This window comes from Jaculus jaculus, chromosome 9 (genome assembly GCF_020740685.1).
Source record: "Jaculus jaculus isolate mJacJac1 chromosome 9, mJacJac1.mat.Y.cur, whole genome shotgun sequence".
Classification (NCBI taxonomy): domain Eukaryota; kingdom Metazoa; phylum Chordata; class Mammalia; order Rodentia; family Dipodidae; genus Jaculus; species Jaculus jaculus.
Genome location: NC_059110.1, coordinates 94,594,949 through 94,620,170, shown reverse-complemented (window position 1 = coordinate 94,620,170; position 25,222 = coordinate 94,594,949). Strand labels below are relative to the sequence as shown.

The following is a 25,222-nucleotide window of genomic DNA, read 5'->3' as shown; positions in this document are numbered from 1 at the left end:
ACTTTGTTACAGGAAATAAATTTTTAGATGTAGAATTAGCACATTTTCCAAGGATATGTGCAATTTTAAGTCTTTTGATCCGTATCACCAGCTGCCCTCCAGAAAAGTTTTATCAGTTTGCATTCTCACCTTATTTATATGAATGTCAGTTTTCTTTATTCTTGTCAACACTGGGCATTATAATTTTGTTTCATCTTTGTTGCTTTGATAGGTGGAAAATGGTGTGTGCTTATTTTAATTTACATTTCTTTTAATTTACATTTTACAGTGTTTAATGAGGATAAGCATTTCCCTCTTACATTTATTGGCCCTTGTTATTTCTTTTTCTTCTTTCTCTCTCCTCCCCCCTCCTCCACCCTCCCTTCTTTCTTTTCTTTTTGCTTTTTGCAAGGCAGTGTCTAACTCAAGCTGACTTGGAATTCACTCTGTTGCCCCAGACTGGCCTCAGACTTAAGGTTATCCTGCTACCTCAAATTCCAGAGTACTCAGATTAAAGGTGTGTGTCACTATGCCTGGCTGGCCCTTGTTGGTTTTGTGACCCGAACAAGGAAAATTTTAAACTAGATCCCAGGGATGGATGATCTCCTTGTTATGATCTCCTTATGATCACCTCTCATTTCTCCCATTATTCATTCATTTGAGAGAGGATCTTACTCTGTGAAGTCTAGGCTGGCCTCAACCTCAAAATCCCACTTCAGCTTTCTAAATGCTGCTATTTTATTGTGTATGGCATCCCAACTGGTTCCTAGTTATATTTTAATGTTTCTTCTACTTATTTGAATTTCTGTTAACAAAGAGAATTAAATGTACCTCAAAAGACCTCTCTTTATGTTCTTGAAGATCTTCATTTAATTTTTTTGGAAAGGATCTTGCTATGTACTGTGTCCTATTGACCTCAGACTACATAGCGTAGGCTGGCCTGAAACTTGTGGCAATCCTGCTTCAGTGTCCTAAGTGTTGGGGTAACAAGTATGTTCCACACACCTGGCTTTTCTTCATTTACTCTGAACTGCTTTTTTTAAAGTTATATGAGTAAAAATTGTTATAAATGTTTTTTCTAACAGAGCTGAGTATATTGCTCCTACCCAAACAATAGAAAAATATAAATATGTGGAATGTGAAAGCCCTCTTTTCTATTTTCTCGATTTTTTTTTTTTTTTTTTTTGGTTTTTCGAGGTAGGGTTTCACTCTTAACTCAGGCTGACCTAGAATTTAGTATGTAATCTCAGGGTGGCCTCCAACGTAGTTGATCCTCCTACTTCTGCCTCCCAGGTGCTCGGATTAAAGGCATGCACCACCTCGCCCAACTAGAGATAACGGTTTTATATACAGTTTGTTTTATGTATTTGTTGTTTTATATACTTGTTTGTTGTACATTCTTACAGATGCTTTGCAAATGACCTTTAAAAAAATCAGAGGGCTAGAGAGAACTTAGCGGTTAAGGCATGCTTGCCTGTGAAGCATATGGACTCTAGGTCCCACATAAGAGAAATGCTCATGTGTCTGGAGTTTGTTTACAGTGGCTAGATGCCCTGGCCCACCCATTTCTCTCTTTTATCTCTCTTTCTCTCATTTCTTTCTACTTTCAAATTAATTAATTTAAAAAATTAGAAATGAGGGCTACGGAGATGCTCAGTGATTAAAAGCAGTGGTTTAAGGCTTGCAAAGGCTGCCAGCTGGGGTACAGTTCCCCAGTACCCAATGTAAAGCCAGACACATAAGTGGCCCATGGGCTGGAGAAATGGCTCAGAGGTTAAAGACGCTTGCTTGCAAAGCTGCTGGCCCGGGTTCAGTTCCCCAGTACCCACATAAAGCCAAATGCACAAAGTGGCACATGTGTCTACAGTTTGTTTCAGTGGCAGGATGCCCTGGTGTGCCCATTTATTCTCTCTCTCTCTGTCTCAAATAAGTAAATATATTTTTTAAAACTGATCCATGGGTCTGGTATTCATTTGCACAAGGAAGAGGTCCTGGTAAGCATGCGTACACATGCGCGCACACACACACCACATGCATATAAATCAATAAAACATTTTTAAAAGTAATAGATGAGATCATGTCTTACATCTTTCTATGCCATTACATCTGTAACTTTTGCTGTTTTTCTTTTTTTTTCTCAATTTTTATTAACATTTTCCAGGATTATAAAAAATATCCCATGGCAATACCCTCTCTCCACCTACTTTCCCCTTTGAAATTCCATTCTCCATCATATCCCCTCCCCATCTCAATCAGTCTCTCTTTTATTTTGATGTCATGATCTTTTCCTCCTCTTACGATGGTCTTGTGTAGGTAGTGTCAGGCACTATGAGGTCATGGATATTCATGCCATTTTATGTCTGGAGGGAGCATGTTGTAAGGAGTCCTATCCTTCCTTTGGCTCTTACATTCTTTCCCCCACCTCTTTCACATTAGACCTTGAGCCTTGGAAGGTGTGATCGAGATGTTACTGAGTACTCCAGTCACTTCTTTTCAGCACTATGATACCTTCTGTGTTGTCCCAAGGTCACTGCCATCTGAAAGGAGAAGATTCTCTACCCAAAGTGAGAGTAGCATTAATATAAGGGTATGAATATTAAGAGAAGTGCTTATTGGGCAGTTTGATAAGCATATCATATTCATTCATCCAGATATCAGCAGATGTTATACCCCTAGGTCTCATGACCACCCCTGTTTTAAGTTTTCAGTATCAGGAATGTATTCCCCCCCCATGGAGTGGGCCTCCAGTCCAATTGGAGGGCAGTTGGTTTCCACCATGACAGACGTGCCACTATTGCACCCATTGGCTCATTTGGCCTGGCTGGCCAAATATAAGGCTTGTAGTGTCCACTGTTGAGTATCTTCACTGGTGGTATCTCTTTCTCCCATTGAACTACATGTAGAATGGCTTCTTCCAGCTTTCTGTCAGCTGGTCTACATGGAGGAGGTTTTCAGCTCAGTTCCAACAGGATTTCTCAGTGGCCTTGCAGCCCAAGTATATGGAGTCTTCAGCAATTGGGTCTTACCATCTATTCCTGGTGGGAAACCAAGGGCCTCGGCAATGGCCTGTAGTGTTTTGGGGGCATCAGGGACCTCCCTGGCCAACAACTCACTGGAAGGTATCCCATCCCTAGCACTGAAAATTTTCTAGCAACGATCTATAGCTCTTGAGTATTCCATTGTCCAAAACCAGGGGATTCCATATGATTTATTTATATCCTCTTAGATTTTGATTAGCCCCCCCCCCCCACCTTCCCTTTACTCAATCTCTTCCCCTGACCTCACTTTGGGCTTTTTCACACACACACACCCCCCCGTTAATCTGTTCTTCTACTTATAGTACCAACCTATTAAGTACCCTTCTCCCTTCCTTTCTCTTCCCCTTTTTTGAAATGTTTTAAGTAATAACGATCATTTCATTTGCCTATAAATGTTTTAGCATATAGATTTTAAAAAATGAGTATGTATGTCTCATGTAATACTGTAATCTCACCTAACCAAGTTAACATTCACAGTAATTTTGTAAAATTCTCAGTTCACATTCTCATTTGTTTCATTATACCAAAACCCTTTTGTAGTGTGAATTATCCAAATAAACCCTTTTTAAATTTGATTTATTTAAACCAACTTATCCTTTTCAACAGTTGCACAAAAAATTTCTCTGATTAAAATTAAGCAGTCACCTACTAATGGCCACTTCAGATGTTTACAGTTTTTAAAACCACTGTAAACAATCCTAAAAATATTTTTGTACCTATCTCTTTGCTTTGAAATCCATTTTTTTTTTAAAAATGATTTATTTATTTATTTGAGAGCGACAGACACAGAGAGAAAGACAGATAGAGGGAGAGAGAGAATGGGCGCGCCAGGGCTTCCAGCCTCTGCAAACGAACTCCAGACACGTGCGCCCCCTTGTGCATCTGGCTAACGTGGGACCTGGGGAACCGAGCCTCGAACCGGGGTCCTTAGGCTTCACAGGCGAGCACTTAACCGCTAAGCCATCTCTCCAGCCCTGAAATCTATTTCTTTATGATTAATTTCTAGAGATGGAAAGAGACTTGCATATATAAAACTTTGATACATTTTTCTAACGGCTTTCTGCATATGTTGAGCATTTAATTAAGCTCTGTCAGTTGTGAGTGGGGATCCTTTCCTTACATTGCTATGGTATATGCATGTGTGGTCAGAGGACAGTCTTGGGTGTTGGGTTCTTACCGTCCACCATGCTTTTGAGTCAAGCCATCTCCTCTTATTTGCCACTAATTGCCTAGTGGGCTTCCAGGGGTTCCCTTGTCTCCACCTCCCATGTCGCTGCAGAAGCACTGGGATTATAGATACTTGCATCTCGCTTTAAATGGGTTCTGGGGATTGGAACTCAGATTCTCATGCTTGTGTGACCAACACTTTATCCACTGAACCATCTCTCCAGCTCCCCTTTCCTTGCAAGCATCAAGCATTATTATAACAAAATCAGTTTTATTTATATAAGTACATGTATATTTTTGTAGTGTAGGAGATAGAACCTAGGGCCTTGCACATTTTAGTCATGTCATCTACCATTGAGCTTTATGCTCAGATCAAGTAATTGGGTAAAGGACTGAGAAGGTGGTTCAGCTTAGGAGAACCCAAGACTGCTTGAGTTCGAATCCCCAAGACCCCCACAAAAAACTGGGCATGGTCACCCATGAAGCCCAGTCTGTGGTCACTGGGAATGAGGGGGCAGGGGACACTAGGGAATCGGTGAAGCTTGTTGACCAATAAAACACCAGCTTCAAGTTGAGGAAGAGATCTTGTCTTAAGGAAGTATACCATTGAGGGATAGAATCAGGCACTTGAAGTTCTTCTTTGGCTACCACAGTACAGTACTCTACATATGGACATATACACTGAAAATTGGTTAAAGAGAGCTTCATAATAGATGTTATTTATTACATTGTTTTAATTTTTTTGTTTTTTAAGGCTAAGTGTCTCATCTGATATATTTTGCCATTTTTCGTTTTTAAAATATTTTATTTATTTATTTGAGAGAAAAACAGGCAGGTAAAAAGAGAGAGAGTGGGCCCACTAGGGCCTGTAGCCACTGCAAATGAACTCCAGATGCATGCACCACCTTGTGCATCTGGCTTATGTGGGTCCTGGGGAATCAAGCCTCGAACCAGGGTCCTTAGGCATCACAGGCAAGTGCTTAACTGCTAAGCCATCTCTCCAGCCCCCATTTGCATTTTTAAGGGTATTAATCCATTCCATAACATTATCTAGGGCTACAGATATTGCTCAGTTGTTAGAGGTGCTTGCTTTGCAAAGCCTGGCAGTCTGGGTTTAATTCCCCAGCACCCATGTGAAGCCAGATGCATAAAATGGGGATTGTGTCTGAAATTTGTTTGCAGTGGCAAGAGGCCCTGGCATGTCCATACTCGCTCTGTCTCTGTCTCTCTCTCTCTCAAATATAAAATATAAAAAATGTAAAAAAAAAAAAATCCCCCTTTTAAGATTCAGGAAGTATTCTTTCATCTCTTCTCAGACAACCTGCTTTCCTTCCTTAGGATTTAGGCTTTCTTTTGCTTCGTTAATATTTGGTTTTGTTTTTTTGTTGTTTTTGAGATAGGGTCTTATTCTAGCCTAGACTGACCTGGAACTCACTCTGTAGCCACTGGCTGGCTTTGATCATCCTATTCTGCTTCCTGAGTGCTGGGATTAAAGGTATGTGCCTTCACACCTGGCCCATTTCCTCACTTTAAAAAAATTTTGACATTTTTTATACATGTACACAATATATTTTGGTAATAATCCTCTCCAGACTGTCTTCTTTTCTCTCCCTTTCCCTGTCTCTCTCAATATTTTTTTCAATTGTGGGAACGAAATTTGGACATGACTTTTTAACAGAGCCTCACAACTTTTTTTTTTTTTTAATAAAGTAATGGTTTTGGGAAGGGAAGTTTGTCATTATTTTATTTGTGGGCTAGAGAAGTGGCTTAGCCTGTGAAGCCTAATGGCCTCAGTTTGAGGTTTGATTCCCCAGGACCCATGTTAGCCAGATGCATAAGGGCATGCACATGTCTGGAGTTTGTTTGCAGTGGCTGGAAGCCCTGGCGTGCCCATTCTCTCTCTCTCTCTCTCTCTGCCACTCTCAAGTGAATAAACAAAAACAAACCAAAAATATTGTTACTTTTTTTTTTTTGAGGTAGGGCCTCACTCTAGCCCAGGATGACCTGGAATTCACTATGTAGTCTCAGGGTGGCCTTGAACTCGTGATCTTCCTACCTTAGACTCCTGAGTGCTGGGATTAAAGGTGTGCACCACCACGTCCAGCTGCCCCCAGCTTTTTAATGTTTAAATATTTTATTACACTTTGTTTCCCAGCTACTTTTGATACATAATCCACAATGGTACTTTGATCTAGGAAGTGAAAACTGCCCTTTTTTTTTTTTTTTTAGCCTTATAGTGATAGTACAGTCTTTTTTTAGAGTGGACTTTGGCCACCATAGTTGTTTCTTGAAAAAAAATTATTATGTAAGAATAGTCTTTTCAAGTCTTTGAAGACTTGAAAATGCACATGTAAAAAATATATATGCCAGGCATGGTGGCACACACCTTTTACCCCAGGGCGTCCAGGCTCCTCACTGGTGGCTCAAATTTGTAATCCTAGCACTTAGAAAGTGTCAGAAGAATCAGGAATTCAAGGTCACCTTGGCAACATAGCATGTTTGAGGCTAGTCTGGACTACCTGAGAGCCTGACTCAATACCAGCAAAAGAAGTAGAGTAGAATGCCATTCAGGGGAAAGAGAAGGGGAGGGAGGGAGAATATATGTTTATGTGTACTATGTTTGAATCATATAGAATATATTCAGTTATATATGTTGAACAACATAAAGTTCACCACTTGACAGACTAAACAGTCCAAGGTTACTAACTTGTAGTCTTTGATCTCAAGGAGCTCATAGGAAGGTATAAACATAGGTAAACAGCTTTTAATGCAAAAGCAGCATTTACATGTTTTTCTATAAATACAACCTCTCAATGAGACAATCTTATTTTCTGAGGCTCATTTTAGTAAGTGATAACAATTATTCAGTCTTCATGAGGTTGTATTATAATATGCCCGTTTTTATGCTTTTAAATTTCTAAGCCTAGGGCTGGGAATATAGATGATAGAATCCTTGCTTAGCATGCAGGACGCCCTGAGTTTGATCTCCAACATAACATAAGCCAGGAATGGTGGTATACATTTATAATCTCAGCATTAGGAGTTATAATGAGGAAGATCAGAAGTTCAAGGCCATACTTGGCTGTATAGCAAGTTCTAGGCCAGATTAGGATATGTGAAACCCTGACTTTAAATAAATAAGTAACTAAATAAAGATGTCTAATCTTTGCAGAGTAGTTCAGAAACTTTTATTTTAGCCTGTAGTTGGTGTAATCGTAAGGAAATGTCAGATTCATTGAGATTAAAGTTAGGATGTAAGTAGTCACCCTTGATTGCTGTTAGCATTTAGATCTAGAGATATTCGTGTGGTTTGATGTTCTGCCATGGGATTTAAGCATCATCTCTGAAATGAAAACATTTATAGAATACCATTTATGGTCTAGTTGTTATGTTAGATGATGGTCAGTGACAGGATGAGGTAGGGGGTCTGGTCCAAAGCAGCTTGAATCATGGTAACAATCAGATTCTCAGTACAGCATGGTGTTTTAACTATGATATGCACTCCCCTGAGAGAAGAGTGATGAGTTCCACATGAAATGCCATTTTTCAGAAAGGTATTTTTGAATCTCTGTTTTCATCAGACTTAATTTGTATGCCCATAAAATACAGAAATTTGGTTAGGGGCAGTTTTATAACATGAAAGAATCAGATTATTTTAGGAGGCCAATATTTTATCCATTAGGATACTGTGGTGTTTCTGACTATTTTACATCAATCAGGAAAGGGTTGTTTAGATTTTGGTTCTAATTTTATTTTTCCTAAGTTTCTTCACAATTTACTTTAAATTTTAATAAAATTTCAGGACTGGAGAGATGGCTCAGTGGTTAAAGGTGCTTCCTATCAAAGCCTGATGGCCTGGGTTCAATTTCCCAGTACCCATGTAAAGCCAGAAGCACAAAATGGCACGTGCATCTGGAGTTCATTTGCAGTGGTAAGAGGGCCTGGCCTACCCATTTCCACCCATCTATCTCTCTATTTCTGTCTCTGTCATCTCCTTGCAAATAAATAAAACCATTTTAGTAAAATTTTAATTTTTTTTGAGGTAGGGTCCCAATCTAGCTCAGTCTGACCTGAACTTCACTATGTAGTCCCAGGCTGGCCTCGAACTCTCAGCAATCTTCCTACCTCTGCCTTCCAAGCGCTGGGATTAAAGGCATGCGCCACCTTGCCCTGGCTTAAAATTTTAATTTTGAAAGCAGTGTATGCTTATAAAATATTCAAACAGTCCAAAGGTATTCCAAATGTAGATGAAAGTATCTCCATTCTCCCTGTGTAATCCTGCTAAACAGTTTAAATGATCACTTAAAGATAAACTTGGATCTTAAGTAGCTCCTATTCTGAATATTCACTCTTTATTTAAAGGGAAGAAATAAATGTCCTTGCTTGGGAAGAATACTCAGGAGCCATAGAGGGTACCTAGGAACTACGAAGTAAAAGGTAGCTGTAGTGGATTTCAGGAAGTACATTGATCAGTTAGATTGCTGTGTCCTATAGGGCTTTTTAAGGATTTATTGACATACTTCATCAAGGTATTTGAGAGAGTATTCAGGGAAACCTAAGAAATTCTGCAGTTCTTTTCCTTATAAATTCATGCCTGGTCAGAAATTACAGCTTGAGTGGGATGTCCCTTCACAGAACTCAAATGCACTCTATTTATCATGTTACTTAGTGTGGCAGTAATGCAAAATGTTAAGGAATTTTTTTCTTTTTGTTTCTTTCTGTGTATGGGGCTCACTCAGCATATATTTTAGCATGTCTTTTCATCGCTGTCAACTTCCACTTTCTTCCCCAATTCCCCATATCATTCTCTTAAAAGAAAAGAATAAGTTTTGTCCACTGAGTCCTCTTTCTTATTTTATTTAATGTATCTTGGGTTGAATATTCCTCACAAAAACACTTTGCATTCAGAATTAACCTATCAAGCTGTTCTCTCCCTAGACTGCCTTAGATTGCACGTCTTCTGCTGCCATGCCTTCTGAGATATGAAAAGTCACTTCTGCTTGTGGCTTAGCTTTTAGGATTTTAGAATGCAAGTCCCCATATTCTGCTTTGAAAACTTGTATCATTAAGGAAATTGTACTTTTGATCCACAGAACTAGCCAATGCATTGGGACAGAACTCTCACTATTCCAGTTAAAATCGCAGTCTTTGTGATAGCATACTCATTTATCTAAATGTGTGCATGAGTGTATGCACACACCTGAACATGTGTCTGCTTACACTGAAATATAAAAATTCTAGTTGTAGCTACATTGGAAATGATAGCCATTCATCCAAATTGTGGTGATTGAGGAATTTGTAACCTGCAGTCCTCTTTCTTACTGGTAACGCCATTCTGCTTGGGGAATATAGAACAAGCCCAAACAGTAATACTGACAGAATTTGGAATTATGATACAGTGGAGCCTTCACGTAATTCTTTGTTGAAGAAGTTAGGGCCTAAATGTTAAGGCTTATTGTTATTCTGAGTTGATAATCTCTGCCTTGCTTTAATAATTTTTCCTCATGCCTGGGTAGCCTGCGAGTTGCACAATAATCACTCACACAGCTTTGTAATCAATGCCCAAAGTAATAGGATTCCTCTGGCCACCGGCAATTAATAAATTTGTGTCTTTTTTAAAACACTAGCAAGTCGGGCCTGAAATACGACTGACTGGCTCTCCTCATTTGCATATTTATTGCAGTGGAAAAATTCTTACCAGATGATTGATGCTGAGCCTGCCTCTTGAATTCCAAGCAGCACATTATTATGAAATGAAAAATGCCGGCCATACAGTTGATTAAAGTTGAAGACAGTGGAATCGGTGTTTTTTAAGATTGTGGGAGAATTAAAGGCATATTTTAATAGATGTTGACAAGAAGTGAACTAACAAAAGCAAAGCAAAGGATTTGCTTGAAAAGATTTAATCAAACGTCTTTCTTGGGGGATTAATTGCTGGGGATGACTAGTGCAAGTGGCAGGCTTGTGTGGATTTGAATGAAAAGTATTGTTCTCAGGCCAGTATTCCATGTGTCATCTTGACCTATAGTTTAGCTCTAGTTCTGGAGTTATTTTTGAAGGAGGGAAAAAATGCTCCTGTAAATTCTAGTTCAGTGTGTTTATCTGGAGTAATAGGAATGAGAGAGCTTATGTGTATTTGTATGTAAATAATTATATGCTTACAGATTCATTTAGAAATAGCTATATAGACATTTAAAAAGTGATAAGGTAAATTTTATCTTACTTTATACATTCACTCTTATTTTCCTTCCATCCCACTGCCAGACATTGACTTCCTGGTTTATAATTTAATTAGTGGACTGTGTGCCATGTCCAAACTAATTCTCTGCCTGCAATTTTGTTTGTGTTGGACAGTCTAGATGAAGGAGGGGAAAAAATAAAGCTGTTGGGTGAAAATGGTTTTTAGATTGGTGACATTTTACACATGGAATGCTCCCATATGGATAGCATGCAAATGAATACTCAGCACTGGGATCTGTGGATACTAGCCCAGTCCGAGTGCTGGAGCTCAGCACAGGCTGAGCTGAAAAGATTTTCACCATGTGGAAAATGATGGTTTTTTGATAGTAGTATACTTTCTATTTCAGTAGTGCTAAAAAATATCCAAAATGTCTTAATGGACAAGAAAACATTTATTGTTTCTCACATCATGTCTATAAGATCAACAGGCAAAGGATTTTCTGCATTTTATAGATGAGGAAATTGAGGCTCAGAGATGGAACTGGTCCACTCAGCACAGCATAGCATGGCTAGTTAGTGACAGAGCACTGGGCTCCTGGCTCAGTCAAGTACGCTTTCCATTTGTTCTCTACCCAGAATTATTCCTAAAGCCAATGATCACACACTTAGGTTGAGTCTTAGTAATATAGGGAAACATATGTCTTTCTTAATCTCCTCTTAAGGGAAGGACCTCTGGAAATGGACCATGTAGGGCAAACTCAACACAGATATCCTTGACAGTGCCCATTTGTTTTGTGGCTGTGTGCCAAGAGCATGTGTCTTTGCTACTTTTCTTCACTTTTTTTTAAAAACTCTTGTGATCATTGGGAAAAAAATTAGAGGTGAATTAGAAACTGTTGATTTCAGCCTATCTATTATTCATAGGGTTGAGCAAATAGAATTCAGTCCTATATGAATTATAAAGAGTGGTTTTATTTGTTTTGTCTGGGAAGATTCACTGTTGGATTTGAGGATTCTTTCTTCACTCTTGTCAGCTGTGGCTTTGGGGAAGCAAAGGATTGTCCCATTGTTTCAAGGTTTTACACATCATCTAGACATAAATGTGGCCCTCATTGGTAACAAAATGAAAATGGAGTTTTGTCTTTTAAATCTCCTTATGGGATGTTGTCCATGTGTTGGGCCACTGGTGACAGTTGCTTTGATAAAGTGTGTGTGTGTGTGTGTGTGTGTGTGTGTGTGTGTGTGATGGTTACAAGGATAGAATTGCAGATTTCATTTCTGGTAGGTCTCTTGACACATTGATGCATGTGGCGCTCTCCCTGAATGGAGCTTATGTACTTGAGGGCTACTTTCTGAGTGGTAAAGGGGCGTATAAAATGAGAACATATGAGAGAGTATTAGTAGAAAGGCACACTTTGATTTACTGATATTGGCTCTCTGCTTTCTTGTTGGATTGATATGCTGTCTAATGTATCTGCAATGGATTTAAAAAAAAAAAAACTGACTGGAACAAAATAAAAAGGCTTACGTAGCTACTTGAAAGTGGCCCTTAAAAGTTGTAGTCTCTCATTGGATTGTTTCACACTTCTTAGCTATGCTACATGGTGGGGTCAAATGATGACTTGCTGGTTGGCAGACATGGGTAATATTATAGTCTCCTTTGCTGCATCTGCCCGATATGGTTCTCGAGTTCATGTTTTAGATCATGGAGGAAGTGCATGGTAGGTGCTTTCTTCTTCCTTTTCTTTTTAATTTTTTTTTTCATTCTGCTAAAGAACATAACAAATTTTTCCTTTTTTGAGAGGATCTTCAGCTCAAATTGGCCTCCACCTTCTCATGCATGTTAAGTAAGCATTCTACAAACTGAACTGCATCCTCCAGCCCCATTTTTACCATTTTAAATGTATAATTCACTAGGCGTTAAGAATATTCGTTTCGCTGGTGCACATTTGTAATCACAGTATTTGGTAGGCAGATACAGAGGCAGAAGGATCATGCTTTTGAGGTCAGCCTAGGATATAGAGGTATCATCTTTTCTCAAAAAATAAAATCAGGGTTGGAGAGATGGGTTAGGGGTTAGTTAAGCACTTGCCTATGAAGCCTAAGGACTCCGGTTCAAGGTTCGATTCCCCAGTACTCACATAAGCCAAATGCACAAGGTGTCACATGCATCTGGAGTTCGTTTGAGGTAGCTGGAGGCCTGGTGCACCCATTCTCTCTTCCTCTGCCTCTCTCTCTCTCTCTCAAATAAATAAAAATAAATGTTTAAAAAAATAAAATCAATCATGCCTTTTTGCAACAAATCTTTAGAAATTTTTCATCTTGCAAACAAAACTGAAGATCTTGTACCCACTAAATAATTCCCATTTCCTCATCCCTCGTGCCTCTGGCAATATCCTTCTTTCTGTCTTGAGTTTGATGTGAATGTAGTCATATGATATTTGTCTTCTTTGACTGGCTTATTTCACATAAGGTGGGCTTATCTACAGTATAGCATCCATCTTCTTATAGAGTTTCTTAAGTCTGAATGATATTGCATATTTCCCTGATCTTTTTGAATATGTTCAGTTTGAGTATCATAAGTGCTTTATTTCTCCAGAAATGAACTAGTATGAAAGGATTATTTATTAATTCTGTGGCCTTGCACTTCAAGATATTTTTGTTTATTTGTTTTGTTTTGTTTTTTTTTATAGTGCTGATTTAAACTCAAGGCCTTTTGCATGCTAAGCTATTGCTCTACCAATGAGCTATATCCCTGGCCTCTCAGTGTTTTTTTGTGTTTTTTTTTTAGTTTATTTATTTGCAAGCAAAGAGAGAGAAGCAGAAAGAATGGGTGTGCCAGGGCCTCCAACTACTGCAGAAAAACTCCAGGTACATGTACAACTTTCTATGCCTGGCTTTACATGAGTACTGGGGAATTGAACCCAGTTGTTAGGCTTTGCAGACAAGGGCCTTAACCACTAAGCCACCTCTCCAGTCCCTTCAGTTTTTTGTTTTCTTTTTTTAATTGTAGTGAAATATATGTGGTATCAACTTGCCATTGTTTGTTTGGTTTTTCAAGGTAGGGTCTCACTCTAGCCCAGGCTGACCTGGCATCAAACAACAATCCCCCTACGTCTGGCGTGTGCCACGATGCTTGGCCAGCTTACCTTTTTAACCATTTTAATAGTACATTTCAATATCATTAAGAACATTTACATTGTTTAACAGTCATCACTGCTGTCCATCTCCACAACATGTTTATCATCTCCAAATGTACTTCATTAAATGGTAATTTCCATGTTTTCTCTTCTCCTGGCCTTGGTAACTACTACTGTACTTTCTGTTCCTATGAATTTGAGTATTTTAGGTACCTCATATAAGTGCAATTATATTTCTTTTGTACAGCTGACTTATTTCATATAACCCAATATTTTCCAACTTTGGTCTGGTAAATTATTTATCTATCTACGTATCCGTGACCTGCCTACCTACCTGCCTATTCATTCTTTTTTTTTTTTTTTTCTTAATATATTTGATTGGGTCTCCAGGCACTGCAAATAAACTCCGTATGTTTGCATCACCCTGTGCATCTGGCTTACATGGTTCCTGGGGAACTGAACCTGAACCTGGGTCCTTTAGCCTTGTAGGCATGTGCTTTAAGCACTAAGCCATCTCCAGCCCTTTTCCTTCCCTCCTTCCTTCCTTTTTTTTTTTTTTTTTTTTTGAGGTAGGGTCTCACTGTAGCCCAGGCTGACCTGGAACTTACCCTGTAATCTCAGGCTGGCCTCGAACTCAGAGCAATCCTCCTACCTCTGTCTCTGAGTGCTGAGATAAAAGGCATGTGCCTGCATTCCTGCCTTTATTCATTCTTAAGACAGGGTGTGCTATGTAACCCAGGTTGGCCTCAAATTGTACCCTCTTGCCTCAGCCTCCCAGCTACTGTACTGGGATATAGCCATGTACAACTACATTTGCTTGTTTTTGTTATTATTTTCAGTACTAGGATGGTCTGGGGAAATTCTAAAAACATTTTCCAGATATTAGATGGATTTGTAGTTTCATAGTGGAAAGCAGGATTTCTGTCTCTCTCTCTCTCTCTCTCTCTCTCTCTCTCTTTTTGAGGCAGGGTCTCACTCCAGCCCAGGCTGACCTGGAACTCACTCTGTAACTCCAGGCTGACCTTGAATTCATGGTAATCCTCCTATCTCAGCCTTTCAACTGCTGGGATTAAAGGTGTGTGTCACTATGCCTGGCTTTTGAATTTCTGTCTTAAGCTATAACCACTTGGAGCTGGGTATGATGGCACATGCCTTTAATCCTAGCAATTGGGATCACTGTGAGTTCGAGGCCACCCTGAGACTATATAGTAAAATCCAAGTCAGCCTGGACTAGACTGAGACCCTACCCTGAAAAACAAAAACAAAAAAAAAAATAATAATAACCATTTGGGGGGCTGGAGAGATGGCTTAGTGCTTAGGCGCTGGTCTGCAAAGCCTAGCAACCTGAGTTTGATTCCCCAGTGCCCAAATAAAGCCAGATGCACAAAGTGACACATACATCTGAGTTTGTTTGTTATGGCTGGAGGTTCTGGCCTGCCTATTTTCCCTCCCTCCCTCCTTCCCTCCGTCCCTCCGTCCCTCCCTCTCTCTCTCTCTTTTGTTTTGTTTTTCAAAGTAGGGTCTCACTGTAGCCCAGGCTGACCTGGAATTCACTCTGTAGTCTCAGGATGGCCTCAAACTCATGGTGATCCTTCTATCTCTGCCTCCCTAGTGCTGGGATTAAAAGTTGTGCCACCACGCCTGTCCTCCCTCCCTCCCTCCCTCCCCCTCTCTCTCCTCTCTATCTCTCTCTCTCTCTCTTTACACACACACACACACACTCTCTCTCTCTCTCTTTAAAATATAACCATTTGGGCTGTTGTTCAATGTTAGAGTACTTGCCTAGCAATGTGTGAGGCCTTAGGCTCAATCCTCAACATAGAAAACAAGCAAACACACATATATACACAAATAAAACTATAGCTAGTTCTAAAATATTAATGAATAGTGATTGTGTGTGGGTGTTTTCATGGGCTTCTTTCCAAGAGTGAGTGTATTTTCTTATTAAAGCTCTTGCTGTAACATATACCCTTAGAACCTTAGCCATGATGGACTATCTGCTTACAGATTCTAGCTCTTATCACAGGTGGTTATTTGTGGTAACATAGTTGTAGTTCTCATTTGTATTCTTTTCATGTAATTACATAATCTTGCATCGTTCTACTATACACTTGGCACGTTTAGACTCGGTGACTCTTGCTTTTAGCATTGCATCTTCATTCTTGACTACTTCTCATCTTGCCCATATATATTTTATTTCCCAGAAGCTGACAACAGAACAGCAATCCTGTAGGAGTTTTCTGCTGCTTTTTTGATGCAGCTTGCTGTGTGTCCAGGCTAGCCTTGATTTGGGAACCTCCCTCTGAGTGGTGGGATTCCATGTGCCACCAGTCCTAGATCTCAGTTTTTGTCCTTTATAATAAACTTTACCTCCATATTTGGTGGAAGGCTCTCACTTTGTTTTAAAGCTTGAGAGCACCTTTTTGAGAAACTTAATTTGGAACACAAGGCATTTTTATTTTATTTTTTAAAAGTTATTTATTTTGAGTGAGACAGAGAGAGTGAGTATGGGTGCATGAGGGCCTCCTGCCACTGCAAATGAACTCTAGATGCCATGTGCCACTTTTATAACTGGCTTTGAGTGAGTACTGGGGAATCCCACCTGGGTCATGACTTTGCAAACAAATGCCCTAACTGCTGAGCCATCTCTCCAGCCCTAGCATTTTGGATTTTTTTATTTTTTAATTTTTTTTTATTTTTTATTTATTTATTTGAGAGCGACAGACACAGAGAGAAAGACAGATAGAGGGAGAGAGAGAGAATGGGCGCGCCAGGGCTTCCAGCCTCTGCAAACGAACTCCAGATGCGTGCGCCCCCTTGTGCATCTGGCTAACGTGGGACCTGGGGAACCGAGCCTCGAACCGGGGTCCTTAGGCTTCACAGGCAAGCGCTTAACCGCTAAGCCATCTCTCCAGCCCTTGGATTTTTTTAAAGGTAATATGTATTAAGAATCCTTCCAAGTATCTAAGTATCATGGATGTACACTAATTAGAGTATAGATTAAAATATAGAGCTGGGCTTGGTGGCGCACTCGGGAGACAGAGATAGGAGTATTACCGTGAGTTCGAGACCACCCTGAGACTACATAGTGAATTCCAGGTCAGCCTGAGCCAGAGTGAAACCCTACCTCAGGAAAAAAACAAGCAAGAAAAATAAATAAATAAAACAGAAAATATATGATCATTATTTTATCTTTTTAAATATTTTTATTTGTAACTAATGCAAGAAGAGAGAGATTAGGTGTGGCAGGCCTCTTGCCGCTGCAAACAAATTCCAGCCGCATGTGCTATTTTGTGCATCTGGCTTTACATGGGTACTGGAAAATTGAACCTGGCATGTCAGGATTTGCAAGCAAGCACCTTAGCTGCTGAGCCATCTCTCAGCCCATGTTCCTTATTTTAAACAAGGGAAGTTACCTTTATATAATTGTATATGAGTATTTTCTTAACGGTTTGCAAAGCCATTTTGAGTCATGAAGTTCCTTCTGACCAGTCTGGGAAGGCTTTCCAGGAAGCTTAGCTTCTTAGCCTTATGTTGACAGTATACTGTAGTATTTGTGACATGGTGGACAGCTTGTCCAACTTGTGTTGGTGCTCCACTAATGAGTCAGACTGGTTTGGAAAATGGTGACGAGGCTGCTCATAGTGGGCAGGGTAGAAGCAGAATCAGAAAAGAAAGGACAAGATCCTGAAAAATCATTTAGTCAAAGTTTGTGTGGAACATAAAACAAAATTAAATGAAGAGATTGTTTAATGAAAGCAAGGATTATCATCGTTACTTAAGAAAAATAGGTGATTGGATCATAACCAGAGGACATTCAGTAGTGATAATATGAATGGAAAATATGGGATTTAGTAGCTACTTAAATATATAGGGTGAAGGCATACAAAGGTCATTGATCTGTGAAAACATATTAAGCTGAGAAGTGAATTTCAGTCAAGGAAGAAGTATTAGATGACAAGAAAGATGTTCTGTCTAAGATGGTATGTTTGAAGGTAGGATGGAGCATCCAGGTGAAGATTATCTGTCAGTTGCTGAAGTTGTGCAAACTTCATTATCAGAGAAGAATGTAAGTGCTCTCCGTACATACATGGTGATTATCAGTGTCTGGTTAACCTCTTCAGTAAAGATTTTCTGGTAGAAAGGTTAAGAGTTCAGGACCAAGAAAACCAGTTTTTTATTTTATTTACTTTTTGAGATAAGATATCTAGCCCAGGCTGGCTTAAAACTTTCTATGCAACTGATAATGACCTTAAACTTCTAGTCTTCCTGTCTCTACCCTTTGAGTGCTGGATTATGAAAGTGTGCCATTTTGCCCAATTTATGTGGTACTGGGATCAAACCCAGAACCCTTTGCATACTACAAGTACCCTATAATCCCTAGTCCCCAGTTTTTATTTTGAAAAATTGTAGCTATAGATCAACTATATACCTGACCAGTTGTGTTACAAATGCATCCTATTGACTACAAAAGCCAGGTGACATCATTGTCTCCATGAACAATTTTTTTTAAGTAAAATCTTGGTGTGTTGTCTAGGCTGACCTTGAACTCATAATTTTTCTCCCTTAGCCTCTCAAATGCTGTCCACATACAAATGAATATACAATGCAGTATGCAAATAGGAAGTCATTAACTTGGGTTTTTATATATGAATGGAGAGTTTCCACAAAATATGTGTGAGAGGTTGAGAGAATGTTAATGCAGCTCAGACCAGAGGTAAATGAACTATGGGGAAGAGGGAGGTATGGTGGTAGGGGTCCCATTGTGTTCTTCAGGAGAAGGGTACTTGCCTAAAGAATTGTTTGATAGAGCCAGGTGTAGTGGCGCACTCCTTTAATCCCAGCACTTGGGAGGCAGAGGTAGGAGGATTGCCGTGAGTTCTAGGCCACCTGAGACTACATAGTGAATTCCAGGTCAGCCTGGGCTAGAGTGAGACCCTACCTCGAAAAAAAAAAAAAAAAAATAGAATTGTTTGATAGAAGGATAACCCAAGAGATTGGTGGATAATCTGTGGAAATATATCCAAGGAATTTACTACGAGAGGGACAATTTAATGGTCACAATGACAGACAGGGAAGGAGTGTATGAATTTAAGAATTGGCAAATTATCGAAGTCTTAACTGTTTGCAGATACTTTTCTGAGCACCTCACCCATAGTATCTTACCTGTTCCCTGCAAGAACCCTATGGGATAGGCACTGTTTGCTATTAGTAGTTCTTGGTCTCAGAATGTATGCTGCATCTCTCCCTGTACTCCCTCAGCCAGAACCGCTCATCCTCCACTTTGGAGGATTGTAGATGGCTAATTGTTTCTTCTTTGTTTTTACATCCTTTCTAGGTCACAAGGCACTTAAAGCGTTGTTGAGGTCTTTGGTGGACCTTCAGGAAGAGTTGCTCTTCCAGAACTCAGACACTAGATATCTGGTAGATGGGACAAAACCCAAGGCAGAAAGGTAAGGAGGGAACATGACCATGGTGTTGTTTGTTTTCTTTTCGTTCAGATTGATTCTTATCTTTTAGGAAAGAGAAAGCCATATACTTCCCTGGAAGATGTCAGATCAGTGACAGTAGAATAGAAAGAGCTTCTTCTATTTACCTGGTGGTCAGGATGAACATTAATTGGGAATTAGTTTTTGGGTTTTATCCTTAGTTGTACTTGTTTTTCTTTGTGGGCTTAGGCAAAATATTTTACTTTTTTTCTTTAGCTAAATAAAATTAGTAGGTTAGAAGCTTTTTTTTTTTTTTTTTTTTAAGACCTAGTCTCTGTCCCAGGCTGACCTCATGCTCCTATGAGGCTACTTTGTTAGAAATTGAGCCCAGGGCCTCATGCATGCTAGGTAAGTACTCTACCAACTGGGCTGTATCTCCATGCCCTAAAAGCACATTTTGGATACTAATGCTTAATGTTTGCAAACCACCTTGTACCTATGCCATGAAATCATTGGTGGTAACCATTTTCTTTTTTTTTTTTTTTAGGTTTTTCGAGGTAGGGTCTTACTCTAGCCCAGGCTGACCTGGAATTCACTATGGAGTCTCAGGGTGGCCTCGAACTCATGGCGATCCTCCTACCTCTGCCTCCCGAGTGCTGGGATTAAAGGCGTGCGCCACCACGCCCGGCTAACCATTTTCTTCAGTGAGGGAAAAAGCAGTTCTGAAGGGTAGGAAGATTTCAGAAGACAACAGCTATGGATCTTTTTCCCCCTGAACCCGGGAATTATGTTTATGAAGGTCCCACTTACCTGTTTTTGTTTATTTGTTTGAGCCTATTTTATATGGTACCAGCTTGCTTTTCTTCCCTTTGGTCTTATCTTCTGCTTTGCTGTTTTTCTGAATTATTTGGAGGTACAGGAAAGAAGCTCACATTTATTGAGTTCCTTCTGTGTTTTGGGACCAGTAATCTAGTGAGTGCAGCTGGCTACGTCTTTGGAAGTTGTGTTGCATTTTCATAGCAATTCTCATTGTGCATACAGCAGTCCCTTTGTATCCATGGAGCAATAGTCCCAGGACCCTACATGGATAACAGCATATGCAGATGGATAAGTCCCTTTTACAAGTGAAGCAGCATTTGCACATAACTTTATATATCCTTCCACATACTTTAATCATCTCTGGATTACTTATACCAAAAACAATGTAGATACTAGGTAGACACTGGTTGCTGCACTACAGTGCTTAAGGAATAGTAACAAGAAAATAATCCTGTATATATTCAGTACAGATAAAAACTTTTTTCCTTTGCTAGATATTTTTGATCTGTACTTGATTAGGTCTTTGGATTCAGAACCTATAGTACAGAGGGCTGATTGCGTTGCCATTTAGTGCTGATGTGGGTACCTGTCCCTTTGAGTTTTCTTCACGTTCAGCTTCTCTTCATTTGGTTCAATTAAAATTATTCACCTCTTTTTAACAGCTAGTTACGAATACATGTTTCTCTTAGTGATTTGGGGATTAAGGTCATAGAAATATGATTTTGTATTTAATTTTTAAAAGACCCTTCTACAATAGTACAGGCCTTGGTTCATATACATTTCTAATAATGTTTTTACAACCTCCATTCTTTTTATGGTTTGCTTATCTTTAAAAAAACATTTGAGAACCAAGTGTTTTTGATATTGGTTGAAAATTACATATGTATTTGACTTAATGAACAGTTTTTTTTTTCAAACAAAAAAAAATCCATCATCTCTGGTATATTGTAGTCAGAATAGGTGAAATGGAAATAATTCATATGAAGTAATGTTTTACTTATATTAAGTTTAGTGTTTCTTACTGGGTTTTTCTCTCTCTTTTTTTTTTTCTTACTGGTTTTTTAGTGAAGAGATTTCTAGTGAAGAGGATGAGCTAGTAGAGGAGAAGAAGAAGCAGAGGAAGGCCCCTCCAAAGAGGAAGTTAGAAATGGAAGACTATCCCAGTTTCATGGCAAAGCGCTTTGCAGATTTTACAGTATATAGAAATCGCACACTACAGAAATGGCACGATAAAACCAAGCTGGCTTCTGGAAAACTGGGGAAGGTATGTGTTTGTCCATGGGTGTGTATAAGATAGGTTGTAGCCACTGAAGCATATGTAAGAAATAAGAACTATCGCTTGTTAGGGGGAGGGAGTAGGACATGGATAAGGCTAACAATGGTACCAAATTGACTGTATTCACTTGAGTACAAAACTAATTATTAAAAAAAAAAAACAAAGAAAAAACAAAAACAAATAGGAAAAAAAAGAACTATAGCTTGTTTAATGATGTAATGGTAATCAGTCATTTCTGCCCCCAAATTTACTGACTTCTACAACTGTGGTGTATACCTTCCAGGCATGGGATTTTACCCTTACTAGAACATGTCATTCTTGAAAGGAAGCTCTGCTTCAGTGTTGAAAACATGAAATACTTTAACAGATCTTAAAACATTCACCATTAAAGGAGCAGAAGTTAATCTCTGGCTCATAAGAGATATGACCAGCTGAAGACTAATTTTTTTTTTTTTTTCTCCCTGAGAACAGTTACGACCACTGACAGTCTTAACAGAAAGCCCCTCCTGAAAGACAGTTGTCTGTTTCTCTGCTGACAGGGGAAGATAGAAAAGCCAGTGTAGTTGCCTTCAGCGTGGACTTTTTGTATTTGTGACACTGGTTAATGTTGTTGCAGGGTTTTGGTGCCTTTGAACGCTCGATCTTAACTCAGATTGATCATATTCTGATGGACAAAGAAAGATTACTCCGAAGGACACAGACCAAGCGCTCTGTCTACCGAGTTCTTGGCAAACCAGAACCAGCACCTCAGCCTGTCCCAGAGAGTTTACCAGAACGGGTAAGAATTCTTACGCAGGTGATTTTGGAAACAGTCTCTAAGAAGCTAATTGAATGAAAAACCTGAAGGTATTAACTCTTGGTCTGAGAAGTTAGTAAGCAACACCACTGTACTAGATTGATGAGAAAGTAAGGAGAGGGATGAAATGGGGCTTTTATTAACTCTTGTGTGTCATCTTTTAATTTTGAGTTTAGTATAGGAGTTTGGTAGGGGAAACATGTAAAATTAAGATTTTAAGATTTGGAAGTGTTTGTTGGTTTAGTAGGTGTTTTTTTTTTTTCTTTTTGTGGTGCTGGGGATCAAACTTGGCCTCACATGCTGTGCAGGCCCTCTACTACTGGGTCTTTGAAGGGTTTTAAGGGTTGTTTTAAAGTTTCTCTACAGAACAAGCATTATGTACTTTGGTATAATGTTTTCCCTTTGGGTATTCTGGAAAAGAAACATTTTTTTTCTCAATTTTTATTAGCATTTTCTATGATTATAAAAAATATCCCATGATAATAACCTCCCTCCCCCATCCCCCACTTTCCCCTTTGAAATTCCATTCTCCGTCATATCCCCTCCCCATCTCAATCAGTCTCTCTTTTAGTTTGATGTCATGATCTTTTCCTCCTCTTATGATGGTCTTGTGTAGGTAGTGTCAGGCACTGTGAGGTCATGGATATCCAGGCCATTTTGTGTCTGGAGGAGCATGTTGTAAGGAGTCCTTCCTTTCCTTTGGCTCTTACATTCTTTCCACCACCTCTTCCACATTAGACCCTGAGCCTTGGAAGGTGTGATTAAGATGTTATCAGTACTCCGTCATTTCTTTCCAGCACTATGATACCTTCTGAGTAATCTAAGGTCACTGTCATGTGAAAAGAGAAGATTCTCTATCCAAAGTGAGAGTAGCATTAATATAAGGGTATAAATATTAAGAGAAGTGCTTACTAGGCAGTTTAATAAGCATAGTATATACATTTTTCCAGACATCAGCAGATGTTACACCCCAGGGCTCATGACTACCCCTGTTTTAAGTTTTCAGTATCAGGGATATATTCCCCCCCATGGAGTGGGCCTCCAGTCCAATTAGAGGGCAGTTGGTTTCCACCATGACAGATGTGCCACTATTGCATCCACTGGCTCATTTGGCCTGGCTGGCCAAATATAAGGCTTGTAGGGTCCACTGTTGAGTATCTTCACTGGTGGTATCTCTTTCTCCAATTGAACTACATGTAGAATGGCTTCTTCCAGCTTTCTGTCAGCTGGTCTATATGGAGGAGGGTCTCAGCTCAGTTCCAACAGGATTTCTCAGTGGCCTTGCAGCCCAAGTATGTGGAGTCTTCAGCAATAGGGTCTTTCCATCTATTCCTGGTTGGAAACCAAGGGCCTCGGCAATGGCCTATAATGTTTTGGGGGCATCAGGGACCTCCCTGGCCAACAGTTCACTGGAAGGTATCCCATCCCTGGCACTGAAAATTTTCTAACAACAATCGGCTCCTGAGTGTTCCATTGTCTGAAACCGGAGGGTTCCATATGATTTATTTGCATCGTCTTAGATTTTGATTAGCCCTCCCTCCAACTTTCCTTTACTCAGTCTCTTCCCCTGACCTCACTTTGGGCCTTTTCACCTCTGTTAATCTATTCTTCTACTTACATATATACAATACCAACCTATTAACCTCCTGTCTTCCTTTCTCTTCCCTTTACATCTCCTTTTTAACTTACTGGTCTCTGCTACTGAGTTTTTTCCTTCTCACACAGAAGCCTAATCCATTTTAATTTTTTTATAAAATAAATATATACTTAATACTTTTTAAGTTCATAAGGATTTAAAATGAAAAGTAAAATTCTTTGTCTTCTTCAAATTCCAATAATATAATGTTAATAGCTGTAACAAGCATTAACATATATGAATGAATATTATCCTTTTATTAGAGTAAGCATGTGTGCATGTGCATGTATATAAATATATTGCTATACCTAAAATCTTGTAACATTTTAAATTTACTGTGTTCTGCATTCTTATCATTTCATAGAAATCTACCTCATTTTCCCTAATGGCTTTTCATTAGGTGGCTGTAGCTGTAGCTTAGTCAAACTGTGTGTACATTGTCTTCAGTTTAGAAACAGTGATGTTGGATGCATTCCTGGATATTTCCATTTGTTTGTGTGAACATGTGGCTAGATTTTTTTTTTATATGAATAGATTTTTAAAAGCAAAAACTTTAAGAAAAATACACTAAATCCTGCTAAATGTTGTCAGGTTACCTCCAAAACTATTGCATTAATTTCTAGTTCCTCTAGCTATATTCTCCATTCCTGAGCATGGCCAATCTTCAAAGTGAAAAATTGTTGGATTTAAAAAAAAATTAATTTATATGGATTTCATTAGAGTGAGGCTATATGTTTTCATATGATTATTTGTGGTTATATGTCAACTCAACTACCTATTAATCCATGGTGATCTCCCCTTCATCACTCCATCATACCCCCCCCTTTTTTTTTTTTTTTTTTTTGGTTTTTTGAGGTAGGGTTTCACTCTAGCTCAGGCTGACCTGGAATTCATTCTGTATTCTCAGGGTGGCTTCGAACTCACGTTGATCCTCCTGCCTCTGTCTTCTGAGTGCTGGGATTACAGGTGTGTGCCACCACGCCCAGCCTTTTTGTTTTTTTTGAGATAGGGTTTCGCCCTAGCCCAGACTGACCTGGAACTCACTCTGTAGTCCCAGACTGGCCTCAAACTCATACCAGTCCTCTTACCTATTTTTTTAATGTTAATAAGAGTTTTATATTTTAGGTTTTTTTAAAAAAAGTATTGCACTGTGAGACTGTATCTCAAAAAAAAAAAAAAAAAAGAAAGAAAAGAAAAGAAAAAAATAGAAGGAGCCAGGTATAGTAAGTAGCTCATGCCTTTAATCCCAGCACTTGGGAGGCTGAGGTAGGAGGATCTCTGCTGTGAGTTCAAGGCCAATCCTAAAACTACATTGTGAATTCCAGGTCAGCCTGGCCTAGAGTGAGACCCTACCTTGAAAAACAAATTTGTGATCCTCCTGCTTTGGCCTCTCAAATGCTGGGATTAACAGGTATATAATTAATTACAGACCTGTTTTTCTATTAAACTGTGTTCTCTTTGTTTTTGTTTTTGTTTTTGTTTTTGTGGGTGGGTATGTGCAGGATCTCACTGTAAGCTAGTCTTTTTAATGTTAAAAGCTTTATCTTAGGTTAAAATAAAAGTGATTTGTTTATTAGAGGTACTGTTTATAGTAGCCAAGTTACTTTGATAATCTCACTCCTTTTTACTTTTCATTGACATAGGAGATTGTTCCTGAAGTCCCTGCCAATGCACATCTGAAGGACTTAGATGAAGAAATATTTGATGATGATGACTTTTACCATCAGGTGAGATTTGTGTCTTATTCTTTTGTTACAAACCA

The 25,222-nt window shown here is 39.2% G+C and overlaps 1 protein-coding gene across 1 annotated transcript in view; it reads left to right on the top strand.

Annotated features, from left to right (window-relative positions):
• Aatf (apoptosis antagonizing transcription factor) overlaps positions 1-25,222 on the top strand; it is a 113,696-nt gene that overhangs the window by 29,537 nt on the left and 58,937 nt on the right. Inside the window, exons 5-8 of the mRNA XM_004664541.3 lie at positions 18,843-18,957; positions 20,818-21,016; positions 21,645-21,806; positions 25,104-25,187. Coding sequence (XP_004664598.2) covers positions 18,843-18,957; positions 20,818-21,016; positions 21,645-21,806; positions 25,104-25,187 — 560 coding nt within the window. The remainder of the gene's footprint in view (positions 1-18,842; positions 18,958-20,817; positions 21,017-21,644; positions 21,807-25,103; positions 25,188-25,222) is intronic.